The sequence below is a fragment of the Macaca nemestrina genome, chromosome 19, assembly GCF_043159975.1.
Source record: "Macaca nemestrina isolate mMacNem1 chromosome 19, mMacNem.hap1, whole genome shotgun sequence".
In the NCBI taxonomy this organism is placed as follows: domain Eukaryota; kingdom Metazoa; phylum Chordata; class Mammalia; order Primates; family Cercopithecidae; genus Macaca; species Macaca nemestrina.
In genome coordinates, this window is record NC_092143.1 from 719,649 (window position 1) to 733,207 (window position 13,559).

The 13,559-nt window shown below is 52.9% G+C and overlaps 1 protein-coding gene across 2 annotated transcripts in view; it reads right to left on the bottom strand.

Moving 5' to 3' along the window:
• Positions 1-421: 421 nt before the first annotated feature.
• LOC139360115 (potassium voltage-gated channel modifier subfamily G member 2) overlaps positions 422-13,559 on the bottom strand; it is an 85,554-nt gene continuing 72,416 nt past the window's right edge. For both annotated transcript variants that reach the window (XM_071085798.1, XM_071085797.1), the window contains one exon: positions 422-1,477. In XM_071085798.1, the coding sequence (XP_070941899.1) occupies positions 701-1,477 (777 nt within the window). In that variant the 3' untranslated portion in view covers positions 422-700. The remainder of the gene's footprint in view (positions 1,478-13,559) is intronic.

Consider the following 13,559-nt stretch of genomic DNA (forward strand, 5'->3'; position numbering starts at 1 on the left):
CCAGAAGGCGGCCATGGAAGGGTTGCAGTGCCACACGCAGACCTTATGCGGAGGGAGTGTCAGGAGGCCCTTGTCACCCTCCCTGAGGTCAAGCCTTGAAGATTCCCCAGGGAGGTGGTGTCGGGGAATGGAGGTTAGAGGTCAGGGCTGGAATCCTCTTCCCTGACCACCAAAAGGGCAGTTACTGGGGCGGCACTGGGGGTGCTGTGAGCGTCGGCTCAAACCTCTGTCCCATCCCTGGGAAGGTGATGTGGCCTTGGGCAGAGGTGGATGCGGAGGGCCTCCTTCCGTAGGGTGCCCATTCTGGGTGCCACGGGGGCCTGGCAAGGGCTGCGCTACCCCTTTCTCCCTGGCCGGAGGCAGGAAAAGTCGGGGGCGGGGGGGGGGGGGGGCCCGAAGTCATCCACAGTCGGCGTGGAACTTCTGGGACTTACTAAATTTATTTTTATCTAGGTATAAAAAATTAAAAATCCAAAGACAGAAGCAGGGCAGGACACAGGCCAGTGACTTCGCCCAGCGCTGCCAGGGGAGTCAGGCGGGGCCCCGCCGAGTTCTGGGGCTGCTCACACAGGAGGGCCGAGGACGCGGCCGGCAGGAGCCGCTCCCCAGAGCCAGACGACCCCCGCCCTTCGGCGCGCCTCGGGGGTCCCGACGCTGCAGCTGGAGGGGGCAGGGGATCCCCGTGCGGGCGGCGCAGGCATCAGCGCTCTGCCCGCACCCACAGCGCGTCCGCGGAGTCGGCGGCCTGGCCCGCGCCGTCGGGGCCCTGCGAACTGTCCTCGGTGGCCGTGGCCGAGCGCGTGCTGTCCTCCCGCAGGGCCGGCTCGGGGCTGGTCGCGCGCTGCTGCTGCTCCTTGAGCTCGGAGTAGGAGCGCGAGAAGGTGTGGAAGATGGAGGTGACCGGGAAGGCCATGAGCAGGATGCCGCTGAGGATGCTGCTGAGCGCCACCACCTGCCCGGGCAGGCTGCGCGGAACCATGTCGCCGTAGCCCACGGTGGTCATGGAGATGACGGCCCACCAGTAGCTGGCGGGCACGCTGGAGAAGTCGCGGCGCGCGCCCAGCTCGCGCTCGGCCAGGTGCACCAGCGGCGCGAAGAGCGCCATGGCCACGCACAGGAACAGCAGCAGCAGCCCGAACTCGCGCGCGCAGCGTTGCACGGTCAGGCCCAGCGAGCGCAGCCCCAGCGAGTGGCGCGCCAGGCGCATCACGTAGAGCACGCGCAGCGCGCGCAGCAGCCGCAGCACCAGCCCCGCGCGCTCCAGGAGCTTGGTCCCGCCCGGGCCCGCCGCCAGCCCCAGCAGCAGGGACACGTAGAACGGCAGCAGCGCCAGGATGTCGATGATGTTGAGCGGCGCGCGCAGGAAGGCGCACTTGCTCTCGGCCTGCAGGGAGCGTAGCAGGAACTCGAAGGAGAACCAGGCCACGCACACGGTCTCCAGCACGAACAGGCTGCGGCACTTGGGGGAGCACTCGCCCTGCGGGGAAAGGGGACGTGGGGTTGGGGGCGCAGGCCTGTTGGAGGGCCGGGGCGCTGCGCCCTTCCTTCCCCAGGACCAGAGGCGTCCCCAGGCCACCCTTCCCGCGCCAACCCACGGAAGCGGGTGCAAGGGATATTGACAAACAGGCCCAGTTCTATTTGGAAAAAAAAAAAAAATGAAAAACCAGCAAGATTTAATGGTGATCACTTCGGGCTTGAGAACGGATGCCCTTAGCTGACCCAGGAAACTGGTGAAAATAATGTTTAAACCTTTGACCTTTTAAAGCCTTGGGAAATGATCTTAAGAGCAAACAGCAAACAAAGAAACATCTATTTATATGTGAACATTCTGTAAGAAAGAGCATTTGTGGTATCTGTGTCAAGACTGCATCCTCCTCATCAGCTTGGCCAGGAGGAGACTCCATGTGGAATGGCTGCAGCCAGGGACACAGCCCTCCCACCCCCACCGCACCCACAGCTCCCAGTCAGGGGGCTTCTTCCCCCAGAAGGGGCCGACATCACCATCTCACATTCTGCCCTCAGCTCCTGGGGCTAGGTCCTTGGGGAGTCCGGTGGAGGGTGGGGCTCCCTCCTCCTGCCCAGTCCCCACTCTCGTGGGTGGGAGGCTGGCTTTGGGCGTCACAGGCGGGAGGCCGGCCTTGGGCGTCACGGGCGGGAGGCCGGCCTTGGGCGTCACGGGAGGGAGGCCGGCCTTGGGTGTCACGGGTGAGAGGCTGGCCTTGGGTGTCACGGGCGAGAGGCTGGCCTTGGGTGTCACGGGCGGGAGGCCGGCCTTGGGTGTCACGGGAGGGAGGCTGGCCTTGGGTGTCACGGGCGGGAGGCTGGCCTTGGTGTGGCACACTGAGAAGATAGGGCCTGACTGCCCTTGCTGAAGTGATTCCAGGCCAGGAGAGGCCGATGAGGTCTCAGGCTGCTGCCTCCCCCCACCCCAATCAAGCTCTCAGCTCCTAGAGAGGGAGGGTGTCATTCACACTGAGGCTTGCCCTTGTCCCATCCCCCAAATCCGTGGCTCAGAGATTTCTGCCAGGAGGGAGATGCAGGAAGGAATCTCCTCTCAAAGGAACTGACCTCATTTGCAACAGAACATGAAGCTTACACCTAAGGACACTCTCAACACTATCAGAGGTGGAGGTGAAGTGAATTAGCAGATTCATGCGTCTGCTGACCATGTAGCCTAGATGCAGGCTGGCTAGGGTGCTGGGGAATGAGGGGAGAAGACAGCTGGCAGGAGCCCTCCTGGGTCAGAACAACGTCAGGCACTCTCAGAAAGCAATGAGAAGGAGCTGCAATATGATCAGGTTGTAGAGGAATAACAGAGCTCTCAGCTGGCAACTTGGAGTTTTAACTACTGGGTGTGGTCAGTGAGACAGAGGAAGAGGTTGCTCCCCAAACCCTGTCATCCTAGGGTGACTGTGGCACACTGGCGCTGCCCCGACACAGAGACTGTTGCTGGGGAGGAAGAAGGGCGCACGGGCATCACGACAGTAACCCAGCCAGTCACCAAAAGACTAAACCAGTGAGTAACAGGCCCAGGATGGGGACTACCCAAAGGGCTAGAGTATCTTGTCTAAAATGTCTAGTGTCTAACGATGACAAGATGTGTGGAAGAGGAGGAGGGGAAGGAAGGAAGAAAAAGAAAAGGAGAGTATGACTCATACATCAGGAAGAAAGCAGGCAACAAAAACTGCTGTGAGAGTGACCAAATGTCAAATTTAACAGAATGAGATTTCAAAGCAGCCACTATCAGTATGTTCACAAAACTAAAGGAAGCGTAAGTGAAAATGCCACAAATACAGGCTGTTGGTAAAGAGATGGACATTTAAAAAAATACCCAAATGGAAATTCTGGAATTGGAAAGTGCAATAATTAAAATAAAAAAATTTAAAAATCACTAGAAAAGCTTAACAGTAGGGTTTTAACCGGCAGAAAAAAGAATTAGTAAACATGAAGATAGTTTGACGGGAATTATGCTGAAGAACAGAGACAAAAAGAATAAAACAAACAGCGCCTCGAGAAGTGCAGGACACCATTATATGCCCCCACGTATGCATAATGGGAATATCCAAGGAGAGGAGAGAAGGGAGAAGAAAAACTATGCAAAGAGATAATGGTGGAAAAAAAAACCCTCAATTTATTAAAAACAATAACCTATATATCCAGGAAGCTCAATGAACTCCAAGCAGGATAAACACAGAGACCCACAGATGGACACATCATAATAAACGTAATGAAGGTCAAAGACAAGGAAAAAGTATGGAAGCAGCAAGAGCAAAATGAAGATCACTTACAAAGGAACTTCACAGATAAACAGCTGATTTATCAGCAGAAACACTGCAAGCCAGACGGCAGTGGAATAGCATATCCAAAGAGCTCAAAGGAAAAAATCCCTGCCAATCAAGAATCCTATATCCAGCAAAGTTACTGTTGAAAAATTAAAGTAAAAAATAAACACTTTCCCAGGTAAACAAAAATTGAGAGAATTCACTGCTTAGCAGACCTGCCTCACAAGAAATACTAAAGAAGGTTCTTCAGGCTGAAAGCAGGTGACCCCAGATGAAAATGTGGATCGACACAAAAAGTGTTAGTAAAGGTTATTATGTAATTAGAAAAGACACTATAAATGCATTTTTTCTTAATTGATTTGAACAGCAACTGTATAAAAATAAGATGTATATAATGTATTAAGCCTGCAGCATATAGAAATGTAATATATGTGTAATGTTTGCCAATAAAAGCCCAAAGGAGGTGTGTGGGAGCAGAGGTGTGTGGGAGCAAAGGTGTAATGGTCTAAGGAAATGACAGATAGTGAAGCAAAAGCAATAATTGTAACAATGTGTATCACAACAATTGCACCAAAAGGGAGAAAAGCAAATACAGCTATACAGGCGTAACATCTTCATCTCACTGGAATTAAGCACAAACCTGAAGCAGGTTCTGATTATTTATGGTAAACTCCAGAGCAAACACTAAAATAAATAACTAAAAAAAACCTTTAAAATATCATTACTGGGCTGGGTGTGGTGGCTCATGCTTGTGATCCCAGCACTTTATGAGGCCAAGGCAGGTGGATCACCTGAGGTCAAGGGGTTCAAGACCAGCCTGGCCAACATGGCAAAACCCTGTCTCTACTAAAAATACAAAAATTACTTGGGTGTGGTGGTGTGCGTCTGTAATTCCAGCTACTTGGGAGGCTGAGTCAGGAGAATCACTTGATCCCAGGAGGCAGAGGCTGCAGTGAGCAGAGATTATACCACTGCACTCCAGTCTGGGCGACAGACCTCCTCTCTCTCTCTCTCTCTCTATATATATATATATATACACACACACACACACACACACACATTTATATGTATATATAAAAAATTAGTGCAATTAAAATGCTCCATAAGAAAATAACCAATGCAAAAGAAAGCAGCTAAGGAAGGATACAGAAACAACATGATCCGTGAGGCGCATGAAACAGAAAATAAGATGTGGCAGACACAGACCCAACTATATCAATCATGACATTAGATATGAATGGAGCGAACAACCCAATCAAAAGCAGAGTGGGTTTTAAAAAATAATTGAACTAAATGTTGTCTACAGGAGACACACTTTAGATTCAAAGACACAAATAGATACAATGTAAAAAGATGGGAAAAGATGTATCATCCAAACAGCAACCACAGGAAAGCTAATAGACAAAGTAGATGTTAAAACAAAAAGTGTTACTCGAGATAATATGTAATGATCAACAGGTCAATCCAGCAAGAAGATAAAACCATTAAAACATATGTACCAATGATACAGCAATAAGTAAATGAAGAAAAAACTGAACAGAAACAGAAATTGAGAAAGAGACATTCCATAATAATAGCTGGAGACTTCATTACCCCTCTTTTTAATTTTAATTTTTATTGTTTTTTAGACGGAGTCTCACTCTGTCACCCGGATGGAGAGCAATGGCATGATCTCGCCTCACTGCAACCTCTGCCTCCCAGGTTCAAGCGATTCTCTTGCCTCAGCCTCCTGAGTGGCTGTGACTACAGGGGCGCACCACTGTGCCCAGCTAATTAATACGGCACTTTCAATAATGGACAGAACTACTATACAGGAGAGCCAAGGAAACAGAAGGCATGAACACCACCATGAGCCGAACGGACCTCACAGACATCCGTAGAACGTGTCACTCAACAACGCAATATACGTTTTTCCGATGTGCACACGGAACAGTCTGCAGAACAGGACATATACCAGCCATAGAACCAACCTCAACACATTTAAAAGGATAGAAATAATACAAGTATAGTCTCCATCCACAGTATTAGAAATTAATGACAGGAAAAAAATTGGGAACCTCACAAATATGTGGAAATTAAACATATTCCTAGATAATCAAAGAGGTCAACCAAGAAATCAGAAGGGAGTCAGACTTGGAGATGAATAAGAATGAAGACAGGACATATCCAGACTTACGTGGGGCAGCTAAAGTAATGCTCAGACGGCCATGCTCAGAGGGCCAGCGCAGCGGCTCATGCCTGTAATCCCAGCGCTTTGGGAGGCCGAGGCGGGAGGATCACTTAAGCTCAGGAGTTGGAGACCTGCCTGGCAACATGGTGAAACCCCATCTCTACAAGATACACAAAATTTAGCTGGGTGTGGTGGTGCACGCCTGCAGTCCCAGCTACTCGAGAGGCTGAGATGGGAGGATCCCCTGAGTCTAAAGGGTTGTGGCTTCAGTGAGCCCTGATGGCGCCACTGCACTCCAGCCTGGGTGACAGAGCGAGACCCTGTCTCAAAAATAAAAATAAAAAATAAAATAAATAAATAAATAAAAAGAAAAAGTAATGCTTAGAGGGAAATTTGTAGCTGTCAATGCCTATAAGAAGAAAGATCTCAAATTAATAAGCTCACACTCCACTCTAAGACAACTGGGAAAACAAAAGTAAATAAAATTTAAAGCAGGCAGGGGAGGAAAATAACAGATGAGAGCACGAACTAATAAAACAGAGAAGACAAAACCCATAGAGAAACCAATGAAACCAAAGGCTGGTTCTTGGAAAAGATCAACAAAATCAACAAATCTTTAGCTCGTTTGAGCAGAAGAAACAGAGAAAATTCCATTTACTAGAATCAGAAATGAAAGTGGAGACGTAACTCTTGCCCTTACAAACGTAAAAAGGGCAATAAAGCAGCACTGTGAATAATCGTGTGCCAACACAATAGATAACTTAGGTAAAATGGATCCATTCACAGAAAAACAAACTACAGAAACAGGAGGAAGAAACAGAGAATCTGCACAGACCCATCACAGTGAAGAGGCTCAGCCAGAAACCCTCCAACTACCCACAAGAAAAGCCCAGGGCCAGATGCTTCACTGAATCCAACCAAACGGTCAAAGGAGAATATCCACAGCCACAGAAAGAATGACGTCTTGTCCTCTGCAGCTGGAGGCCATTATCCCAAGCAAATTAACGCAGTAACAGAAGACGAAATACAGCATGTTTTCGCTTGTAAATGTGAGCTAAACGTCGGGTGCTCATGGACATAAAGATGGCAACAGCAGGCCCTGCGGACTGCCGGGGGGAGCAGGAAGGAGCAAAGCCTGGAAAATGTGCTGTTGGGTGCTGTGCTTGGTACCTGGGTGACAGGACCAATCCTACCCCAAACCTCAGCATCACACAATATGCCCAGGTAGCAGACCTGCACACGTGCCTCCTAAATCTAAAATAAAACCTGAGATTATTAAACAAAAAAATAAAATAAAATTTTATTCATAAAAAAGGAATTAATACCAATTCCTCACAAACTATTATGAAAATACAGAAGTGGAGAGAAGGCTTCCCAGGTCATTCTGAGGCCAACATCACCCTGATACAAAAACCAGATGAAGTATCACAAGAAAATCACATATGAACACCGACGTTAAAAGATTCAACAGAGTATCAACAAGCTAAATCCGGCAGTGTAGAAAAAGAATCAGACATCAGGACTGAGTGGAATTTATCCCAAGGACGCAAGGCTGGTTTAACATCTGAAAACCAATTAACGTAATACATCATATCAATATTATAGAAAAGAAAAATCACACGATCACGCCACTGATGAAGAAAAAGCTTTCGACAAAATCCAACATCTTTTCATGACAGAAACACTCAACAAACAGGAAACCGCCACAAAAAGGCATCTATAAAAACCCACAGCTAACATCACACGTAGTAACGAAACACTCCGTGCTCCCGTCCGTTCAGGAATGAGATGCTAACGCCTGTTCTTGTCATTTCCAGTGGACTCCGTACTGGATGTTCCGGCCAGGGCGGTCAGGCAGGTTAAACAGAATGTGCAGAGACACCTGCTAGGCCAATGACAAGGTCATGTTGGTTCACAAATGACAGGACCTCGTATATAGAAAATCCTTAGGAATCCACTAAAAACACCCATTAAAACTAGTGAGTTCAACACGGTTGTAGAATATGCGACAATAAACAAAAATCAACTTTATACACTCACAATGAACAATTAATGTAATTCTACTCACAACAGCGTCAAAAGAAATGCATCAGAATAACAAAAAAACAAAAATAACTCATACTCTGATAACTACAAAACACTGCTGAAAGAAATTCTAAATTTTGACCATTCAATAGGGGAAGAACAGTTTGTTATCAAGCGGTACTGGGGTGCCTTGATGTCCACACACAAAAGAATCCAGCTGAGCGCTTACCTGAACCATACGCAAAAATTAAGAAAAAATGGACCAAACCTCAAAATGTGGGTGCCAAAATTACACAACTCTGAGAAGGAGACATGGGGTAAAATCTTCATGACAAAGGACTGGCCAAGGGCTATGAGATACGGCATCAAAAGCACAAAAAATTGATAAACTGAACTTCATAAAATTAGAAACATTTGTGCCTCGAAGGACAATAGCAAGAAAGTGAACAGACAACCCACAATGGAAGGAAGTATTTGGAAATCGGATCCTTGATAAGGGACTTGCATCCAGAATAGATAAGGAACTCTTATAGCTCAACAATAAAGACAACCCAAGTTAAAATTGGGCAACAGAGGGCCAGTGCGGTGGCTCATGCTTGTAATCCCAGCACTTTGGGAGGCCAAGGTGGGCAGATCATTTGAGGTCAGGAGTTCGAGACCAGCCTGGGCAACATGGTGAAAATCTGTCTCCATTGAAAATACAAAAAAAAAATAGCCCGGAGTGGTGGTGGACGCCTGTAATCCCAGCTACTCGGGAGGCCAAGGCACAAGGATTGCTTGAACCTGGGAGGAGGAGGTTGCAGTAAGCTGAGATCACCTGGACGACAGAGACTCAAAAAAAAAAAAAAAAAAGGGGCAGAAGGTCTGAACAGACATTCCTCGAAGAAGAGCTCTGAACTTTCAGGAAGGACATGAAAAGATGCTCGACATCACTGGTCATCAGGGAAATGGGAATGAGAACCTCACTGCGGCTTCATACGGAGGACGCTGCTGTTCCAGCCCCACTGCGGCTTCATACGGAAGACGCCGCTGTCCCAGCCCTACTGCAGCCTCAGGGCCGACCCAGCCCCAGAGCTGGGCTGGGGGCCTTCTCAAGAGTCTGCAGCCTGTCAGCACAGCTGGTAGAAGCCCCGTGAACCGGTCCCAGCACATGCCCCAAACGTGGTCCCCACCCCATGGACAGGGCTGAATCTGGGCCTGGTAGGTGCTCCCCACAGCTTCTTCCACCCCTGACGCCTAGGTCTGGGTGCCCCGTGGCCTCCTCCACCCCCAAGGCCTAGGTCTGGGTGCTCCCTGTGACCTCCTCTACCCCTGAGGCCTAGGTCTGGGTGCTCCCCATGGCCTCCTCCACCCCCAAGGCCTAGGTCTGGGTGCTCCCTGTGACCTCCTCCACCTGAAGCCTAGGTCTGGGGCGTGGGTTTTGTCCTAGCATTTTAAAAACTGTGGTAAAATACACGTAACAAGACACCATCTGAACCGTGTTAAAGGGTGTTAAATGCATTCAGAATGTGTGGCCTTCATCATGTCTCCAAGGCAATTACCCTGTGAGCCAGAGACGGTGGCCCCGTCAGACGTCCGCTCCCCGTTCACCTCCCTCTGCAGCCTTCCCTGGCCACCGACCACAGTGAAGTCTTGACCGACATTCAAGGCGGGTGGCTTCTGTGCGGATCCCTGGCTCCAGTCCATTCCGAGCCTCACGGCTGTAGGAACAGTGGGGGAGCCAGTCCCCGGGCCCCGATCTGTGCCCAAGGGAGACCCTGCAAAGCCCCTCCCACCTGGCAGGGTGTCCGGGTGCAGGCGGCTCTCGGGGCAGAGCTCAGGGGCCTTGGCGCTCCAAACCACTGGGGCTGCGAGCCCTTGGGACGCCAGGCTCCGGCATCCATGGTGTGTGACACGGTGTGTGAGCCCCAGGGAGGCTGGATCCAGGTTTGAAACCCTGATGCGCCCAGCCGGGGGGGCATTGGGATTTGGGTGGTTAGAAAGTTCTCAGCTCAGGAGGTGCCCAGGCCGAGTCCTCCCTCCCACATCTGTCTCTGCACCGCGGTGACCAGGAGGCGGCAAATTCAGGCTGGAGCTCGAGGCCCGTGAACCTTCTGACACCTGCTGAGAAGCAGCACCGGGCATCTCAGCACAGGTCGGCCCCAAGACAGCCTTGTGGCTCTGAGCCCAGCACGTCCTGGAAACAGCCTCGTGGCTTCTGGCCCAGGGCGGCCTCCGCCTCTGCCTCTGCTGTCTCAGCGTTTCCGTCCCCGTGTCCTGTCCCCGTTTCCCAATAGGCATCTCCCTCCTGTCCCCTCCTATCCCTCCCGAATGCCCCCTCTGCATGTCCCTGTCCCCATGTCCCTCTGTGTCCCCACAGGCATCTGCCTCATCTCCCCTCCTGATTGTCCCGTCCCTATGTCCTTGTGACCCTATGTCTCCATGTCCCTGTCCCTGTATCTCTGTCCCCGTCTCCCTCTCTGTGTCCCTGTCCCTGTGTCCTCTCAGGCATCTCTCACATTCCTCCCTATGTCCCTGTCCCCATCCCCATGTCCCTGTCCCCGTGTCCCCGCAAGCATCTCCCTCGTGTCTCCTGTGTGTCCCCGTCCCATGTCCCCTGGCAGGTCGCCAGGTTGCACACCCAGGACTGAAGCCAGGCAGGCTGGCCCCAGGGCACCGTCCTAACCACTGGTCGATGCTGCCTTCCACACGAGCCCTCTGAGGAATCTGCGTCCCTGGCGGGGCTTGGGGACCGGCGGGGCAGGAGCACCTGGGCTGTGTGTCCTGAATGTCCCCCTGCCCACAACGAGGAGGGACCGGGTGCAGCTGCACTCAGGGTCAGAAACCGCCTGGACCGGGTCTGCCCGTGGTTAGAGACCACCTGTGGAGCCACAGGTGGGACAGTCGGCGGGCACGTTTCCGGAACTTTCAACCCAGAAAACAGACCCTGATTGATCAGATTGGATGCATCTGGTCTACTTGGCCAAAAATCAGGTCAGAGAAAAAGTCTATATTCAGCCTGACTCACCCAGTTTTGAGGCCCACACAGCCCCCGCCCTCTAGATTTGTTTGGCTTTTTTGTGCGTTTTAACAGACATTCAGGGTTTTCTGTGGGGTCCCAGGGCCGGCTTCTGCCTGCCTTGGCTGGGCGGGCACCTTCAGACCCTGCCCCGCAGCCCTGGGCTGCTCCACGACGTTCCGTCCTCTGCAGGACCCAAGGTCGGGGCTGGGCGGGGGCTGCAGAGCAGGCCCTACTGGCAGCTTCCGCCCTCTGCTGTCGGGGTGGGGTCTGTGGTCTCGGATTCCAGGGCTGGGGACTGTGAGGGGTGTAAGCAGGACCCCAAGAGCTGGGAAAGTGCTTCTATGGGGAGGGAAAGTGGACCCCAAACTCAGAGATCAGTGTGGGCCTCCCAGCCCTGGTGTCAGGACGCTCTGATCATCACAGGTTTCAGGGATGGTGTCTCGGCTGCATCACCGACCCACATGCTGCTGTTTCTATGAACGTGAAAAGCGAGTTTGCTCCCACGTGCAGGAACCTCTGGGTAAACTGCTCCCGAGTTCCTGGGCTCCAGGATGAGCCCCCCTGAGGAACACAGAGCCAGGCGGACCCCTGCCCCCGTGGCTCCCAGATCACGAACCCACGCGTCTGTGCGCCTCGGGCATGCCCGGTCTCTTTGGAAACCACAAGCATTTCTCAGCTCTAGGTAGAAAACACAAAGCAACGATGAAAGAAATCCCAGAATCTAGAATTCCTGCCCTGTGGCCTGGGGAGCTGCCGCACCCAGGCGCACATCCAGCCCTCCTCCTCTGCCGTATGGGGACATCACAGCCTGGCTCTCCCCCAGGGACCCAGTGGCCGGGGCTGCATCCCACTGGGGGAGCTGAGGAGGGGAACCAGCCAGTCCCTGCCGGGTGGCTGCTCTCACCAGAGGACGGGAACCCAGCAGTGGTGGGGGCTGCAGAGCTGAGGACCTCCTTGAAGGACTGAGAATGGAAGTGTTTGTCATTAGGAGGGACCTAGATGGGGAGAATTCTCTTGGGGGTGCAGGCGTGGGGCCCACAGGCAGGGGCGGGAGGAGGGCTGAGAACAGGGACATGGCATGGGGAGGGGCATGAGGATGGAGGCCCTGCAGCTTCGGTGCTGTGCTGGGGAGCTGAGCTCTGGCTTCACGCTGGCAGAGAGAGCTCAGCCTGTGCCACCGGAATTGGAGGCGGGAGGCTGGTGGGAAAAGAGGGCCCAGCCTCCAGGAGGCACTGGGAGAAGAAAAGATGGCAGGGCGGGGGTTGGGATAGAAACGTGAGGATGTGGGGACTGACTAGACGGGGGTGAGGGGATGGTCCCCACCCAGGCACACCTGAGTTGGGGGTCAGTGGGCCGGGCTGCGTGGGGTCCTGATGGACATGCCTGTGATGACGCCGGTTAAATGGCAGAAGGCGCTGCAGCCGCCAGGACAGGCACTGTAAACGGCATCATCCACTACCACCAAAGCGAAAACCAAAACACGCCCGCTGGGAACGCCGTGTGCTCACGGCCTGCGTTTGCTCAGGACACCTGGAAGTGGAACAGCTGGTTTCTCAGACACACAAGCACATCCTCACCTTTGCCAGACAGGCCCCCCTTCAACGTTTACTAGAAGCTGCTGAGTTGCTCCCCAGGCAGCCACACACACTCAGCCCCGTCCCCAGCAGACAAGTGTCCCACGGGTCACAGTCACAGCCAGGGTTCTGGGACCCACCGTGGCCCGGGCGGGTGGGGTATAAACTCGTAAAACTCTGTACTGACGTTTTTTAAAAGCCTTCAAAGACTGCGCGCACTTTGACCTGGAAGTTCTACTTTGGGGCGTCAATTGTCAGGGAATGTCACAAATGGACCCAAAGATTGATGCAAAAGGACCTGCCGGCTCATCAGAGCTCAGCTTTATGGGAATGCACAAATCAGCATCCCGGAACCACCGCCACCGCGAAGATGCAGCGCGGAGACGCAGGACAGTTCCCCCAACCCGCAGTCCCCAGCCTCAGCGACAGACCCGGCCCGGCCCCCAACCCCAACCTCACCCCCACCCCCACCCCTGGCTTTCCCAGGTATCCCGCAGGCCATCAGCCTGGCTTCCCGACCTGGCCTCTTCCGCGTCCGGCCTCCGAGCTCACTCGTGCTGTCCCGGGCCTCCACCGCCTGCTGCTTTTCACCGCGGAGCCGGCCCACTGTAGATGCCCCGGGGTTGATCTGGCACCGGCCGTTGCCGTCCGTGTTGGCTGCTTCCAGGCTGGGCTGTGATGAATACAGCGGCTGAACACTCGCTCCGCACGCTGTCCTTCCCACGGGTACGTCCTGGGCGTGGGGCTGGTGTGCAACGAGTGCAGGTGGCAGGTGTGCCCGGCGTCCACGCTCCGCGGCCGTCTCGCCACGCCAGGGCCTGCAGGGCCTGAGCCGTCCGGCCGCGCACCCTCCTCTGCTGCTGGTTCTTGGATCAGGGCCCTCCCAACGTCCGACTGACAGCTCCGGCGGCTGAACCTTGTATTTCCCTGGTAACAGTTCAGGCTGTATCTGCCCATAGACGTGTCCTCTTGGCTGAAGTGTCTGTTCGAAACTTCCATCCCTTTTT